This window comes from Gymnoscopelus microlampas (assembly GCF_963454915.1).
Source record: "Gymnoscopelus microlampas genome assembly, chromosome: 4".
NCBI lineage: Eukaryota > Metazoa > Chordata > Actinopteri > Myctophiformes > Myctophidae > Gymnoscopelus > Gymnoscopelus microlampas.
Genome location: NC_139941.1, coordinates 5,441,520 through 5,459,678, shown reverse-complemented (window position 1 = coordinate 5,459,678; position 18,159 = coordinate 5,441,520). Strand labels below are relative to the sequence as shown.

The 18,159-nt window shown below is 44.9% G+C and overlaps 1 protein-coding gene across 1 annotated transcript in view; it reads right to left on the bottom strand.

The window, feature by feature from the left end:
* Positions 1-18,159, bottom strand: part of cmya5 (cardiomyopathy associated 5) — a 37,306-nt gene that overhangs the window by 6,817 nt on the left and 12,330 nt on the right. Inside the window, exons 6-19 of the mRNA XM_084054037.1 lie at positions 17,870-18,090; positions 16,110-16,291; positions 14,975-15,291; positions 12,816-13,028; positions 10,536-12,350; positions 9,884-10,111; positions 9,026-9,094; positions 7,034-7,129; positions 6,618-6,836; positions 5,496-5,518; positions 3,528-3,652; positions 2,414-2,548; positions 1,071-1,217; positions 1-23 (exon numbers count right to left, since the gene is read on the bottom strand). The exon at positions 1-23 is cut by the window's left edge and continues 158 nt beyond it. Coding sequence (XP_083910163.1) covers positions 1-23; positions 1,071-1,217; positions 2,414-2,548; positions 3,528-3,652; positions 5,496-5,518; positions 6,618-6,836; positions 7,034-7,129; positions 9,026-9,094; positions 9,884-10,111; positions 10,536-12,350; positions 12,816-13,028; positions 14,975-15,291; positions 16,110-16,291; positions 17,870-18,090 — 3,813 coding nt within the window. The remainder of the gene's footprint in view (positions 24-1,070; positions 1,218-2,413; positions 2,549-3,527; positions 3,653-5,495; positions 5,519-6,617; positions 6,837-7,033; positions 7,130-9,025; positions 9,095-9,883; positions 10,112-10,535; positions 12,351-12,815; positions 13,029-14,974; positions 15,292-16,109; positions 16,292-17,869; positions 18,091-18,159) is intronic.

Below are 18,159 nucleotides of genomic sequence, written 5' to 3'. Positions count from 1 at the left end.
CTGGATCACTGGTACGGATGGGGCTGCATGGTGCAAACACACACATCCATGACACATCCAAAAAAAAAATAACTAACTTATTCTGAATTTTCCAATAGGCTCTATGCACAGCAGCCATATTGGAAATAAAGTGGGCCTCTTCTTACTTCCTTCACAGGTGTTACCAATGATACTAATGAAGGCTCTGTTCCATTCTGGTCAGGGTGCTGATATCGTGCATGTTGGCTCACTAGAAACACTCCATGTTGGTTCCCAAATGGCCCCTTATGGTGGGTGCGTAACTCTGAGAGTGTACAAATGGAACCAAATGGACCCGTGAGGGTCCATTTGGTTCCATTTGTACACTCTCAGAGTTATGGGGGTCCTTGAAAATAAGACAACCACTATGCCACACTAAATGGAACAGAGCCTTAATTAGTATCATTGGTAACACAAGTGGTTAAAAATGATTGCGATGCTGTATTAACACATTTTTGCTGGGGACAAAGGTCTCCGGTACAAAACCCTAGATTAGGATTATTTTTGACACTATTTTTATAGTTAAAACTTATTATTAAAACTTACTAATATATGTATTGATTCATGTTCTTTATATTATGTTTTTGAAAGGCTTTTATGTCAGAGAACAAGTGAAAAATGCATAAAAGAATATTTAACAGTGGTGGCATTGCAAGTCTGTGAGCTTGTGGGTTATTTTTGAATAGGCGAAATATAACATAATGGTCAAAGTGGTTGTGTCACACTTACACCACTCAACGCTTGATGCCTGGACATGCTGCAGATGTGCTTAGTGGGTGTGTTGCACTTGAGATGAACAGATATCTGACAGAAATAGACTTCTGTATGGAAAGCAGCACATTTTTATAGCAACGTTTTAATCTAGCAGTTCTGTAAGGATTCATAACAGCTTGTTCTTTGGTGTTGTCTCATTTCTCAAGATGTAATGTAAGTAAAGAGCCCTGGGGGAGGGTCTCCTAGTCAACTAAGTATATAGGGTTTAAGTGGTTAAGAGATATGGCAGCTGCTCAGGTTCGTCCTTGTTGTGTTGTGTGTTCAGAATTCAGACTGACCGGTTCTGAAGACCAGCCGGTCGCTGGGCAGCGAGCAGCCGGTGGCGTTGACGGCCATGGCCCACACCTTGTAGGTCTTATCCGCCTCCAGCTCCTCCAGGACGCAGAAACTCTCCTTCACCGTGACCCGGTACTCCTCTGACACGGCTGGAGAGGACAGGAGGAACATATGCTGTACTGTACTGCAACATCACAGCTGATGCGTGTGTGCGTGTGCGCGTGTGTGTGTATTGCGAGGACCAAATGTCCCGACAAGTACATTTTAATTGTCCTCACAAGAAACATTGTTGTTTTACCAGGTTGTAGTGAAGCGCGGGCCGACCTGTAGCCCGCAGGTCCCGCGGGTTGAACCGAGGGGTGGGCGGACGGATTTATAGATTGCGACGCAATTATCAGGGGGCGGGCGGAGCGTGTCAACCCGCGGAAGAAAAAAAAACCACCAAAACACACCTTCCCTCTCTCGCGCGCGCGCGCTCTCGCTCTCTCTCCCCCTCTCTCTCCCCCTCTCTCTCTCTCTCTCTCTCTCTCTCGCTTGCTCTGGAAAGCAATTGAATGGACTTGCTTGTGTGTTGTTTTTTGTTTTTGGCGGGTCACGGGACGGGCTGTGTCGTTCATTTATATTCATTTTTGCGGGACGGGTTGGGGCGGGTTGGGCTCCCGTGCGGGGCGGGTTATGAAAAAAAACGGACCCACGCATCACTACCAGGTTGGGGTTAGGATTAGTGTTAGGGTTAGGCATTCAGAGGTTAGGTTTAGGGTTAGAGTTTCCCCTATCTTATAGCTGCGCGGCAATGTCACGCACAGAAGTATAGGCGATCGAGTTTTCCCTATTTCATCCACGAGCCGATCTAAAATGGTAAATGGTGCATTTATATAGCGCTTCTATCCGAAGCGGTTTACATTGATTGTGCCATTAACCCATTCACACACACATTCATACACCGATTACGGAGGAAACCATGCAAGGGTTCAGCGTCTTGCTCAAGGACACTTCGACACTAACTCTAGCCGGGGAGCGCCCCAGCCCGGAACTGGGAACCTTGTGGTTTTCCAGTTCACTCTACCCGGCCACTCTACCCCTGAGCCACTGCCGATCTACAAGCTCAGGACGCGCTGTGAGTTTGTAGATCTGCACCTTTTGGTTGGGAGCTTGTACATCTGCTAATTTTCAATGGCGTCCCAAAACGTTGATGTCCTCACACGCGTATAGCAATACAAACATTGTGTGTGTGTGTGTGTGTGTGTGTGTGTGTGTGTGTGTGTGTGTGTGTGTGTGTGTGTGTGCGTGCGCGTGCGTGTGCGTGCGTGCGTGCGTGCGTGCGTGCGTGCGTGCGTGAACACACCTCCTTGTGGGTCCTCCATGCAGTAGACCTGGAAGCAGTCTATGATGTCCCCAGGGTTGACTCTCCAGTAGACGGTGACACTGGTGCTGCTGGCTGAGCCCGCCTCCTGTTCCACTAGGCTGGGTTTCTGAGGGACTGACACACATTATAGGAGGACAACCATTACTCCAGTTACAATTAGATAGAAAATATATCTAATTAATGTTTGGAATCAAATTGTGGGTTTGGCCACTTAAACCCCAGCATCGGTAACTTTTGTAGAAAATAGCAGATCTACTGTCGGGGGTAAACCATTTTGTCCTTAACTGCTACCTTTCAGGAAATGTAAAAAATAACCTGTGTACCAGTGGATCAATTACAACTAAGATTGGGATTATTTTTGTCACTATATATATTGTCTGTTTTATCGGATGTCGAAAACTTTCAGTCAAAAAACAAAAACAAAACTTCACAGTGGTTCTTTAAGTGGGGACCGAGGACCCCCAGAGGTCCTTGAGAGGGTTCCAGAGGATCACCAGCTTAATTCAAACTCAGTTTAACCACTTTATTTTATACTTTGTCTATTTGAAAATACCTGCAACGCGTTGTGAGTTTGTCTATTGGCTAAAACGATCTTGAAAAATTGTGAAAGAATTTAACAATCCAAATCTTCTCTTATGGGGGACCATGGCAGATAATTCAACATTGGGGTGCGCGGCCAAATACATATCAAATGGGGGGTTCCTTAACATGAAAAGGTGACACCCACAGTCACGAAACTAGAGGGAGCGTTGACAACAATCTGGTACCACCCACCCATAAAACAAACATGGGCAAATTCTCCTTCTACAGCACTGCCACCAAGGTTTGGAATAGCCTAACCCCATGCCTCAAAAAATGCATTTCGCTTGGTTCCTTTAAAACAGATAACAAATATTTGAACTGTTCGGTTGCTATTATATATGTCTATGAATTGAATGCCAAGGACCCCAATGGAAACAAGACCGCAAGGACTTTTTTGGACGGCCCTTTTAGACAAAGTATTATAAATGTAATTGTGATGTTTACAATTTTTTGCCTAATAAAATATTCAATCAATTAAAAAAAAACACTGTTCACTACCACACCTACATACCAGGGAGACTGTTGCAGGGAGCCGTGCTGGAGCTGGAGCTGCTCTTCTTGGTGTAGTCCTCAAACACCAGCAGGCCCCTGGGACCCAGCTCCAAGGACATGGCCGAATCCAGAGCTGCTTTCAGTCTGACAAACACAACCACCACCAGGAGAACAACAATGACCAACACAATCACCATGACAACAACAACAACAACAACAGTCCCTCAACCTCAGAACTAAAGTCAAGGTTAAAGAAAACTCTTGTTTATTTGTCTTGGTTAGGCTATAAGTGTTAGAGTTACAGTAAACGTAAGGGTCAGGACTGTCAGGGTCAGAGATATTAGGTCAGGGTTAGGTCTGTTAGGGTCAAGGTTCGGTTGGCTGTGGGGTTAAAGACACTGAAAGTGTCCTCACTGTCCTGAATGAATCCTCTGCCCCCCCCCCACCACCCTGCCTCCACCCCTCCTTTCTCTGTAAATAATATTTAAATCATACCATATGATTCTACTGAGTTTTATTTGTGTTATCCTATTAGCGTAACCTTCGACTGTACTACCTGTACTGTTAACAAACGTGTTGTATTCAATCAATCAATCAATCAATCAATCAAAAAGGAAACAATATAGGGGAAACGCCAATGCGCACTAAAGCAGAAGGACAATAAGGTGGGACATTGCTTCAGAAATTAAACACATTAATTAGAAACACAATCGATATGTTTGATAACTCACAGACACAGCTTCATGTGATTTATGCTGTAGCCAAGATGCAAAGCCTCACCAGTGCTCACCTGTCTATCGCCACACCAACACGCATGCATGAAAACAGGTGCAGTTCCTACACAACAGACGTTGCTTTATTTGTGGGGAACGAAATATACTGTAGGACTCCTGACATAGACATCAGGTTTAAGCAAAACTCATAACAGCCCATGTCTACATTCCATTCTCCTGCAGACGGAAGTGGGCGAGAGATTGATTCCCATCAAGACTCATTGGTTAGGGTTAGGTAGAGTATGTTAAAGGTGACATTTCTTTGTTAAAGTAAGTGTTAAGCTCTGTGTTCTGATAGTAATCATTGCTATAGAGTGTTTGTTCAGGGGTCTTCCCGTCTCTTAGAAAATACACTTCCAGTTCGGGATACCAATTTTATCCATTCCATACCGTATCCATAGAGAGAATTCATACTTTATGAGGGGGGGGGGGGGTGAGAAGATGAAATTGGAACTGGAAAAATACAACATGCTTATAACAAGCTGATAATTGATATTTATGGAGTTTTCTCTCCTGATTGGATCAAACTGGTCTCCCAAACTGGAAATGTATTTTCTGTTTACTAAAGAGCTGGAGAGACGGAGAGACCCCTGTACACTGAACAAAACACAAAGCAATGATCAGAATATAGAGCTTTTACACTTTTAACACAAACATATTAGACTCACAATCCCTTAAACTGAAACGGAGAGCAACTAACTAAAGTGACAAAATAACCAAGAAGGGAAGTGTAAGCTTATAGGCTCTATTCACAGCAGCCATATTATGAAGACATTCACAGGTGTTACCAATGATACTAATGAAGGCTCTGTTCCATTCATGGTCAAACAGAGTCAGGGCTGATATTGTGCATGTTGGCTCACTGGAAACACTCTGCTACACTAGTGGGTCTAAAGTTGGGGTCCAGGGACCCTCATGGGCTTCCAAATGGCCCCTTACGGGTGTGTAACTCTGAGAGTGTACAAATGGAACCAAATGGACCCGTAAGGGTCCATTTGGTTCCATTTGTACACTCTCAGAGTTATGGGGGTCGTGGAAACCACTGTGCTACACTAAATGGAACAGAGCCTTCATTAGTATCATTGGTAACACCTGTGAAGGAAGTGATAATATGGCTGCTGTGCATAGAGCCTATTCGCTTGTATGCTGGTAATGTCAATTAGCACACCCATGTTAGTGAAATGAAACAGTTCAACACTCTAACAGTACATTACCTTGTTTCAATGTCTTCAAGCGACTATTGGGGGGACAGAGGGAAGAGGGGTTCATCAGAAATATATCTCACACCCACCAGACCACACTTTTACCAAAAAGAAAACTTCTATCTGGACCAAAATGAAGGTTGTAGAGCTCACTCCATATGCTAGATCACAGCTTTCCTGAATGTTACAACTAGTGGTGTAAAGCAACTAAGTACATTTACTCAAGTACTGTACTTACTTTTTACTTCTACTCCACTACAGAGGCAAATATTGTACTTTCACTCCACTACAATGATTTGAAAACTTTAGTTACTAGTTACTTTGAAGATATAAATTATTACATTATAAAACATACATTAACCACTGTATCCCTATTTTATACTTAGGCTAATTGAAAATAGCCGATCTACAAGCTCACAACACGTTGCATCGCAACGTGTTGTGAGCTTGTAGATCTGCTATTTTGCTGCTATTTTCAAACATTTTCAAACATTTTAGTACTTTTACTTTTGGTACTTTAAGTACATTTTGAAACCTATACTTTTGTACTTTTATTCAACTTAAGTAAAACATTTGAGTACTTTTCCCACCACTGGTTACAACCTTTGTAAACTTCTTGTTTGTAACTGTTGCCTTGGGAAACAATAAACCAGTGTTTCTCAAAATGGGGGTATACGCGGTACGTGTACCTCAAGTGGTTCGTGGAGGTCCCCCAGGGACGCAGAGGGCATTTTAGAACCGAAGGGAACGCATGCACGCGCGCAGCGAGCGTGCATGCGTCCCTGAGGTCCCCGGTTTGCGTCCCGGCACCGCTCTGTGTCAAAGTGTCCCTGAGAAACCCCTAACAGCACCCCGAGACGCTGCCCCCGTACCCAATGACCCAGATACCCCAGCATGGGTTAAATGTAGACGACACCTTAGCCCCTAGCACTTGCCCTAGCCTTGATGACCTTGCAGGCTTATGCAAAGGCTTATATAATGTTGATAGCATGTCATGTAGACAGATGCTAGGTTCATTTGAAGACCTGACATCCTATATAGTTTCAATGTAAAGATTAGTTATACCAACTAGCTAACGGCTGGTAATTAGCCGACCACCTGGTCTACATACGATGGCTGTACATCCTGGCTCACCCGCGCGTCTGTCTCCGCCTCCCTGGAGGTGGTGTCCAGGGTGACCTTGGCCGAGTCGATGCTCTCCTGGAAGGAGACGATCTGGTCGTAGAGCTGCTCCAGCTTGGACTTCTTCTCCTCCTCCATGTTGAGAGACATGGTGTTGTACTGGTCCATCACCAGCGCCATCATCTCCTCGTTCTGCTTCTGGATGGACTCCTCACTCACCGCACACTGCTCCTGCAGGAGAGGAGAGGAGAGGAGAGGAGAGGAGAGGAGAGGAGAGGAGAGCAGAGGGTTAGGCATGTTTAACCCTTGTTTTAAAGATATATATATTTTTTTAAATACATACAAATTGGCCAAAACAAGCACATTTTATATTTAAAGAATATATATTTTAACCATTATTTATATGTTTATATGAAGTTCTTCGGTACCTCCACAGTGTTATAAGACATCTCCAATTCTGACACCAGATCTTCAATGTTCTCTGACCTCGCCTGCAACTCTGAGATCCAGTCACCCAGCCGCTCCTGTCACACACGCACACGCACGCACACGCACACACACACACACACACACACACACACTAAACATTAGTTATAAAACACACATTGTCAACACATCCTCTCATATCAAACACACACTGAAAGTGATAACACACAGTTGAACACCAGTCTGTCGCACGCACACACATCAAATACGGCAGTTACAGCTCATTCGCTGTCAGCAGCATAATCAAATACTGCTCAGTGATTGATCATTTCTGTGTAGACGCGAAGTGGACTGGATACATTACACTGTGTGTGTGTGTGTGTGTGTGTGTGTGTGTGTGTGTGTGTGTGTGTGTGTGTGTGTGTGTGTGTGTGTGTGTGTGTGTGTGTGTGTGTGTGCGCGCGCGCGTGCGTGCGTGCGTGCGTGCGTGTGTGTGTGGGTTATTCCAATAAGATGGACACAGGGAAATCCCCCAGTCACTTGCCCATGTCACTGGCAGTGAATGACAGCTCACAGGTTTTAACTGGGTCATGTTGATGTCATTCGATCCCCCACTGGTCAGAGGACAGGTGTGTGTGTGTGTGTGTGTGTGTGTGTGTGTGTGTGTGTGTGTGCGCGCGTGCGTGCGTGCGTGCGTGCGTGCGTGCGTGTGTGTGAGGGAGAGAGAGAGACAGAGAGAGAGAGAGAGAGAGAGAGAGAGAGAGAGAGAGAGAGAGAGAGAGAGAATTCTAGTGGCAAAGGCTACAGGAGTTAGTTACACATTCTAGCAGTCCAGGCCACTGGCTGTGGTGAACCGGTGCTGCTGATCCATTCCTCCTCTAGAGGATACGTGGCTGGGTCATCAGAATCCATCCATTTTTACCTTGAACATTGTGTTGTTGTTTAATTGGACAGCAAACACAAACATGCAAACCTCTTGTGTTAATGTAACTCGACAAATGGAACCAAATGGTAGCGGGGTCCATTTGGTTCTATTTGTACACTCTCAGAGTTGCATACTGTATAGATAGAGTAGATCTTGTACTGACTGTTTGACCAGAATGGAACAGAGCCTTCATTAGTATCATTGGTAACACCTGTGAACTAAGCCCAATTACTTTCCAATATGGCTGCCGTGTACAAGTACATACATTCTTCTTCGCTGTATCAAAACTCTTCTGCCTGAGAGGCCCTGAGAGCTTATTGGAGGTTTGATTGAATGAATCACGCTTTTGCAAATGTATGTTGAATTATCCTTTCAAAAGATGCTAGATTACTACATACACATATATCTTGGTCACTTGTTCTCGTGTTTTAGTTACTTGGATTTATTTTGTCTTTCCTTGACAACAAATGTTAAGAATGTTGTTGCTGTAATGACGTCACGGTGGAACTTTCCAGCGATCAAAGCGGTGCGTTGCATCATAGCCAGGGAATGTTTGTGTGTGTGTGTGTGTGTGTGTGTGTGTGTGTGTGTGTGTGTGTGTGTGTGTGTGTGTGTGTGTGTGTGTGTGTGTGTGTGTGTGTGTGTGGCTCTGCAGCGTGAGCGCTCCTCAATGAGCACAGTTTATAGTTTATTATTACTACTAGATCCTACATAAAAGACCCTGTATGTATGTACCCACCCAACAATGCCGGGCCTCCTCACAACTGTCCCCCATCACCTTAGATACAGATTATATATATATTGCATACATGCAGCAGTTGTGTTGGGGAAAAGCAGAAGTCGTTTTTGAATTTGTTATGAATGCATCATGTTGTTTAATTATCAAAAAGGTTATAGCTTGGCTATTACATGCATTTGTTTGAATGAAAGAATGACTGAGAATTGTGTGTGTGTGTGTGTGTGTGTGTGTGTGTGTGTGTGTGTGTGTGTGTGTGTGTGTGTGTGTGTGTGTGTGTGTGTGTGCGCGCACGCTAAACATGAACCATTACACATTAACACAGTACAGTACCTTGATGTTGTCATAGGCCGTCTCCACTGATGTAACCTGGTGCTCCTTGTGGGCTCCAGACAGATGCTCCTGTGACAACAAGGTTATTATAGTTTAGAATTTGTCATTACTTTTTATTTTTATTTGTCCTGACCTTATTTAATTTTGTTCCATTTCATTTCGTTTTCATTCATTTTTGAAAGTGGGATTGCTAGTTTAGTGTTCTATCTTTTATTTTTAAAACACTTAGATTTAGTTTAGTTTGTATTAGCTTTGTGCTAGTTATTTTTTTTTTCTTCATAGTAATATGGGGTAGCAGGGGCGAGATTCAACAAGCTCCAATTCTAGTTACTCAAGGTTCAAGGTTCAAGGAGTTTTATTGTCATTCCATACAAATGCAAAACGAAATGTGGTACTCAGTTCCTGCTTATGGCAGAATAAATGACAATTACACTACATAAACAATGCAATTATCCTTATTTTATTAGTTGTGTAGTTAGTTTCAGTTAACTATAATAGGCTCTATGCACAGCAGCCATATTGGAAAGAAATTCGGCCTCTTCTTACTTCCTTCACAGGTGTTACCAATGATACTAATGAAGGCTCTGCTCCATTCTGGTCAGGGTGCTGATATCGTGCATGTTGGCTCACTAGAAACACTCCATTTTGGTTCCCAAATGGCCCCTTATGGTGGGTGTCTAACTCTGAGAGTGTACAAATGGAACCAAATGGACCGTAAGGGTCCATTTGGTTCCAATTGTACACTCTCAGAGTTATGGGGGGGGGGCCTTAATTAGTATTATTGGTAACACCTGTGAAGGAAGTAAGGAAGGGGCCCAATTCATTCCCAATATGGCTGCTGTGCATGGAGCCTATTACCTGTGACAGCAGACATTCGCAGTCCCCGCAGAACCAGTCCATCCCCTGCAGCTCGGCGGCCGCCCGGGCCTGGCTCTCCTCCTCGGCGTCGATGATGTCATAGTCCTCCTCGATGAGCTCCTCGTCCGCCGCCGAGGGCAGCTCCGACGCCATCTCTTCTGTCTCCACCTTTGTCTCCGCCTTGGTCTCACCGTCCCGAGCAGAGTCGCCGCGTGGCGGTTCCTCTGCCTAGCGTTGTCACGTTCATGAAGTATGAGTTGTCGTACAAAATAACTGCGATTAATGATTTAATTGTGCGTGTGGCTTTGAACGTTTTAACGTTGTAATTTAATTTAAACAACATTTCTGTTTGCTGTAGGCTTTGTAAACAAAAATTGCAAAAGGCGGATATGACAAAATAACTTGCATAAACAGAAATTAATGCCGATCTACAAGCTCACAACGTGTCACATACTGTAGTGACACGTTGTGAGCTTGTAGATCGTCTATTTCCACTAATTTTGAAAAATAATTGAAAATGTATGAACATTTTCCAATTGATGAATTCATACATATGAATGGAAACCGTTCAGATGATCATGCTGAAAAATGATTGCGATTATCAAAAACAATTTGCAATCAGTCGATTACGTGATAATTGAGACAGGCCTACCTCTGGCCTGGTCTCCGTCACGGGCTCCTGCACCTCTTTGGCCTCCTGCTGGGATATGATCTCGTACCCTGGTTCCTCAGGGACCACCCGCGGAGCCTCGGAAACGTCTCTCTGCAGCTCCACCTCTTGGCCTGCCTCTCCTTCACGGAGCTCCATCTCTGGGCCTTCGTCCAGTTTGTGCAGGTCGATCTCTTGGCCCGCATCCTCTGTGCGTACTTTCATCTCTTGGCCTATATCCTCTGTGTGTACTTTAATATCTTGGCCTATATCCTCTGTGTGTAGTTTAATTTCAGGGCTTATATCATCTTTGTGTAACTCTATATCTTGGCCTACATCCCCTGACACTACATCTTCTGGGAATAGCTCTATCTCTGGGACTACTTCGTCTTTGTGAACATCTGTCTCTGGGATGTCTTCTGCTACCCTGCATGTCTCTGGAGCTACATCCTCTTTTTGTGGCTCTGTCGCGTTGCCTAAAACCTCTAGTTCGATCTCTTGGCCTTCGTCCTCTGTCCGCAGCTCCGCGTCTAGGCCTACGTCGTCTTCCATCTGTTCAGCAGCGTCTTCCGTGTGTGGTAACGCGGGTGTTTTGTTCATCTCGATCTCTGGACGCGTATCGTCTCGGTCTGTGTCCGTCTGTGGGACATCTGTGACGCCGGACGTCTCGTCCTCACGTTCCTCCGTTCCTGAAGGCTCCGTGATCAGCGCAGACAGGTCCACCTGGCCAGTGAAGCTCCTGAGAGGGCGGAACCCTCTCTCATCTTCCTCCAAATCACTTATCTTCTCCTCTGCTTCAGCCTCCTCCTCCTCCTCCTCCTCCTTCACAGGAGCTGGAGGTGAAGGCCACCTCTCTATGAACTCCGTGGCCACCTCTGCGACAGAGCTCTCTTCTAACGGTTCTATATGCGGTTCGGGTTCTGTCGCTGAGTCTTTAGCCGGCGCCTGTGGAGGTGGTGAGGCGGGTGAGGTGGTGTCGGGTGATACCAGGTCTTCCTGTGCGCTCTCGGGCTCGGGGCGAGCTACAGCGTCTGAAATCTGCCCTATCTCGATGTCCATCTCTACGATTTTCCCCTTGGGAACCAGGACAATGATCTCGTTGCCCACGCTCACCGTCTCCGGGACGACAATCTTGCTGTCGTCAGCAGCCAGCTCTGTTCGCTCAGCTTCTTTGTCAGTTTTTGAGCGAATGGATTCAGGGACGTGGGACGGGGTCTCATCTGCATCTGCTGGCTTGACTTCCTCTGGTACTAGAGGCTCAGGTTTAGCCTCTGAATCAGGTTCAGGGAACACATCTGCACCACTGCTTTCAAACTCGGGTGTCTCCTCTGTGATTACCTCGCGCAGAGCAATTTGGACTTGGGTTTGAACCTGCGTTTCATCCGCTGCTCCTTCTATGACCTCTACGACTGCTTGTATTGCAGGCTCGCTATCTGTAATGACTTCAACGGGCGGAAGAGTTTCAGCCACGACCGTCTCCAGGTTCCCATCAACTGGCGCTTCAGTTGATGTCTCAGCTTCAGCCGAGGCTTCGGTACAGATGACCTCCTCCTGACTTATGGCCTCAGGTTCTTTTGCTAGGGCTGGCACCTCCGCCTCGACAGCCAGCGTCTCTTTTAGTTTCTCGACGTTCTCAACAGCAGCCACAGTTTCAGGTTCTGGCGCCGCTTCCTCAGACAAAACCTCAGTGACTTGTGCTCCTTCAGGTGAATCTTTAGCAACATCCAGTGTTTTAGCAGCAACCCGTGCTTCTTCTGACACCTCATCAGTTTTAATGAGCATCAGCTGAGGCACCTCAGTGCTTACAGGTACCTTCACCTAGGATTATCATGATAAGGACATTTTAGTTGACGATTACTTGTCATACAAATAAGAATTGCGATTTAATCCTGTTTTTGGCATAGTTTGCCTTTTAGGCTTCACAAACAAAAATTGCACAGAGTAGATATGACAAAAACAATACAGACAATATTGACCAATAATTCAAATAAATAATATATATATATGACCAAAACAGGCCATGCGTTTAATAATGTTATGCTTTCATACATGTTCACAAGTAGCGGAAATAGTAGATCTACAAACAACATGTCGCAGTGCGGCGCCTTGTCAGCTTGTAGACCTGCTATTTCCATTATTATTATTTTTTTTTAAATGGATGGACATTTTTCAACTGATGAATTCATGCAGATGAATGGAAACGATTCTGACGATTACGCAAAAAATAATTGCGATTATTCCAATCAGGCGATCGTTTCATAATTTTGACAGGCCTAATCTCACCTCAGCTGCTGTCTCCTCTTCGACGGTTTTGTCCATTTCTTTCTGTCTTTGAGATGGGGGTTGACTATCACTCACACCAGCCTCCTTCTCTTTATTCTCTGCGTCTTCTTTCTTTTGCACTTTCCTCTCTTCTATCTTATCTGTTTTAACTTCCACCTTGTCGGCGATGCTCTCGCTTGGCTCAGCATGGTCTGCCTCTGCCACTCGTATGATCTGGCAAGGCAAGGCAAGGAAAGTTTATTTGTATTGCGCATTTCAACAACAAGGCGATTCAATGTGCTTTACACAAAACATTAAGCAAGGGAAACACGGTACAAAAAGGACGTTTGAATTCAGTAAAAAGATTACGTTAAGTTACACACCTATAGGAAACACATATTCAAGACAGAGCAAAAACCCCATTTAAAATGACATTTGAATACATTAAAACAAAACAGGTAAATAATAAAAAAAGAAATATAAGAGGGTAACATTGCAGTGCAGAAGAATAATCGTAATGAAAGTCAGCGGCAAACCTTCGCTGTGATTTAACAGAACTGAGAGTTGTAGCAGACGTGCAGTTTTCAGGCAGTTTGTTCCAGGCACGTGGAACATGCAGTATACCTGCACTTCTGTCGTGTCCGGCTGTGGTTCGGGCGTCCTGTCAGACCCTTCTGAACCTGCTGTGAGTGGAACGGCCTCAGCTTTGACTGCCTCAGCGGTCAGCTCTGTTCTTTCTATGTCTTCGTCAGTTGTTGACTGAATGGATTCAGGGACGTGGGACGGGGTCTCGTCTACATCTGCTGGCTTGACTTCCTCTGGTGCTAGAGGCTCAGTTTTAGCCTCTGAAACAGGTTCCGAGAACACATCTGCACTGCTGCTTTCAGCCAAAGTGCCTTCGTCCTCTTTGTCCTCTGTGACAGCTGTCTCCTCTGAGATTACATCGGGCAGAGCAATTTGGACTTGGGTTTGAACCTGCGTTTCATCCGCTGTTCCTTCTATGACCTCTACGGCCGCTTGTATTGCAGGCTCGCTATCTGTAATGACTACAGAAGGTGGAAGAGTTTCAGCCACAACAGCCTCTATTTCCCCATCAACTGGCGCTTCAGTCAACGTCTCAGTCTCGGCCGAGTCTTCGGTACAGATGACCTCCTCCTGACTTATGGCCTCAGCTTCTTCCTCTTGGGTTGGCACCTCCGCCGTCTCATTTTGTGTCTCGACTTTCTCGACAGCAGCCACAGTTTCGGGTTCAGGCGCCGCTTCCTCAGACAAAACCTCAGTGACTTCTGCTCCTTCGAGTGAATCTTTTGCATCATCCAGTGTTTTTGCAGCAACCTGTGCTTCCTCTGGCCCCTCATCAGTTGTAATGGGCATCATCTGAGATACCTCAGCGCTTACAGGCACCTCAGCCGCTGTCTCTTCAGTGGTTTCGTCCTTTTCTGTCTGAGTTGGAGGTTGACTTTCAAGGACACCAGCCTCCTTCTCTTTATTTTCTGCGTCTTCTTTCTTCTGCACCTGCCTATCCTCTGTCTCATCTGTTTTAACTTCCACCTTGTCGGCGATGCTCTCGATTGGCTCAGCATGGTCCGCCTCTGCCTCTCGTTTGACCTCCTGCTCTTCTGTCGTGTCCGGCTGTGGTTCAGACGTCATGTCAGACTCTTCTGAACCTGTTGTGAGGGGAGCGGCCTCCTCCACCATCGCTTCCTGCTTTTACATTGAACATTGAACGTTGGAACAAACGGCGTGGACAACGAGGCAGAAACAACGAGGCAGAAACAACGATGGAAATATGAGGTTTCCGTTAATTTCATCCGGCCGTTTTTGTACAGATGAATGCAAGCAATTTGCAATTACAATTACAATTACAATTACAATTACAATTCACACTTTAGGCATTTAGCAATCGCTCTTATCCAGAGCTACTTACAATAAGCAAGGTAATAACATACATAGAATACAGAGAGCCAGTGTAGTACCTCAAGAAACTAGGATCACAGGTAAAACCAAGAACCTAGCATCTGTCAAACAATATACTATATCATGTTAACAATCTGTACATTGAAACTCTAAGATACAAGGCAAACAATGAACCCAGCATTCTAACGTTTATGCAAACACAATTGCGACTAGCTCAACTTAAATGCGGCCGGGCGATTACGTAATAATTGCGACAGTCCTACCTCCTCTGCTTCTGGTTCCTTCACCTTCTTCTTATCCTCCACCTCCTCCTCCTCCTCTTCCTCCTCCACTCTTTGCAGACACCCGGTCATTTCAAACGTACTCGGCGGCCACATCATGCTGCCCGGTTGTTTGTCCTCCTTCCCGTCCGGCTGCGGCAGAGGCAGGTCGGCTATGTCGTCCTTCAGGGTGAACATCTCCAGGTAGCTGCCGTTCGCCTCGTCCTCCTCTCCGTCCGACAGCCGTCTCCTGAAGTGCCGCTCGGGCGCCACACTCTCCGCCTCCGAGCGCACCAACTCGTCGCTCTTTGTCCTCTCGCCTGCGCGCGCACACACACACACACACACACACACACACACACACTAGGGTTGTCACGATCATGACATTTTTACCTGTTGATTCATTGTTAGACAAAATAGTTGTGATTGACGATTTAATTGTGTTTTTGACATTGAACATTGGAACATAATATGAATCAAAATTGCATTCATGTTCGCCATTTAGGCTTTGTAAAGAAGAATTGCACGGGACCGATAATATTTCAAATTACTTAAATTATGCAAAGAAATAACTGACAATGGCCGGTACCAATTATCAAAATAAATGCATCTACTAGGCCAAAATATTAAATGATTTTATACTTTCAAAAAATAAATAATAATACTGAAAATAGCCAATCTAAAAACTGCTACTTTTGAAAACGTTTGAAAATGTATGGACATTTTTCAACCAAAGACTTTATACAAGACAAACGGAAACGATCCTGACCATTACGCAACATTTTGTTGCATATTCAAATAACCGCGATCAGGCAAAATTTGTGTAAATAATTGTGACAGGCATGTTTTACTTAAATAAAAGTATCACTACCCTATTATAGAAACAATCTGTTACAAGTACAAGTCCGGTATTACAAATTTACTTGAGTAAAAGTACAATACTATTGGAATCAAAATATACTTGAAGTACCAAAGTAAAAGTACTCCTTATGCAGAAGGTCCCATTTCACAAGTTTTCAAATGTATAAAAATAGCAGAGCTACAAGCTCACAACGCGTCACAAGGCTTACTTAGAGTAAAATGTTCTTAGTTTACTTTCCACCACTGGTGACTGGGCCTAAAAAAAAAAAGCTCTCACCCATGGCCTCCTCGTACAGGTCTGTGTACATGAAGGACATGGCGGTGGGCTCGTCCAGCAGGATCTGGTCGATGATCTTGGGGGGTCCCTCGGGGAGGTAGATGGGCGTGAGGATCGTCTCCTGGCTGCCGAACAGCCGCGAGCCGCTCTCCTTCACTGACCCGCGGCTCTCCCTCCTCGACCTATAGTACAGCGTTCATTTTGAAATGTTATTATTATTTGTTTTTTAACCACTTGAACCCAAGCGTCTATATTCTGGTGGTGCAAAAAAATGCATTGGCAAAAAAATAGCAGATCTGCAAGCTCACAATGCGTTTTAGGCGAAGAGATTTGGTTTAGGCGGAAAAAGTGGTCAAAGTGCAGTTATAACTCAAGGCCAGTTCTCACTACGGGCGTTTAAGTGGTTAAAGGGATAGTTCACCCAAAAAAATACTTTTTTTCTATCGATTAGTCACCCCTGGAGACTTGAATTTGTGGAGATTTTCTTGTTTTTGTCACATTCCTAAGCCAATAATTTGATAATCGGCAGACTCTCCGGTAGGAGACTCAATGGAGACTCTTTAAGTCTCCTACTGGAGACATTAGCATCTTTCCGCCGGTTAGGATAAGGATAATTCCTTTTAACAGGTCATTCATGAAAGTCCTTACGGTCTTGTTTCCAATGAGAACCTGTGAGCAATTAGGGGTTAAGAGTCTTGCTCAGGGATAAATTTCATTTCATCGATACATATGCTGGCCTGGCCTGGAATCGAACCTGGGGCTCCCTAGGCGGGCTCACTAACCACTCAGCTATGGCCGCCCCGGTCATCAAATTGTTGGCTTAGGAATGCGACAAAAACAAAAAAATCTCCATCAATTCAAGGCTTGGATAGAAAATAAGTAATATTTTGGGTGGACTACTCCTTTAAGGCCCTATGGTGAGTTTTTTCGTTAGCAGTATGTACACAGTTCATGAAAAAAACTCAAAAGAATTAAGGGATCAAAGTGTTCCCTTTATTTTTTTGAGAAGTTTATATATACCAACGTTTCGGCAGACAACTGCCTGCGTCCATAATAAAAGATTGGCACTTGCAGGCGCGCTGGAAGTCATTTATTCCAAGGGGGTTTGCGCACGTGCGCGATTTTCCCCGACTTTTTTTCCGTGATTTTTTCACATTTTTCACCTTTTTCAACAAATATTTGATTCCCCAAAGTTAAATACATCATTGTTTTAATATATATGTGTGTGTATAGACTTTAAAAATTATATGTATTTTTTTTATTTGTTTTTGTTTTTGCTTCCCACCACCAGGGGGGCTGCAGCCCCCATAGCCCCCCCCTTCCCGCGCCACTGGGCACTTGGGCTAGTACTAGTGTGTGCAGCCACCTTTGTCTTTATGTCTTTAAGGGGACAACGCACAAGAGGAGTCAGAGCGCTGTTCTGCCCAACAGCAACGAAATAGAATTGTTGCATTATGAGGGAAAAGTCACAAGGAAAATGGACTTTGTCCATTTTTTATGTCAACGTCCTGTAATGTCTTGTTGAATGTCATATGCGTGGACCACAGGAAGATTATCTGTTGTTTGTTACTGTATGCACCAGCTAATCCTAATAAACTCATTCAGTCCGGGGACGCATCTGTGTCATTTTAGATTTCTTTGGCTATTCAAAAATAGCAGATATACAAGCTATGTGCTTGTAGATCTGTTATTTTTGAAAACTCGTGAAAATGTGTGCAAATGGGATAAACTCAATAAACTAAATAAAAAATGGACTTGACCTCCTCCTCATCTCTTCCAACTCCGAGTCCGTGAACTCCTGTTCGGCGTGCCGCGTGTCCTCCTCCACCCCGTTCCCGTAGAACACCTCGTCCAGGTGGTCCCCGGCCAGGTCGTCGGCCATGTCCGCGTCGGAGACGAAGACGAACGAGTCGTCTGACGACAAGGCGGGGCTGTCCGCCACGGAGCCGGGCGCCTCCTTCGCCGGTTTGGGCACCTCAGCCTGTAGGGGTTTGTCATGGTCATTACAATCTTTAATTGACGGTTCGTTGTTTTGGCATGGAAATATATC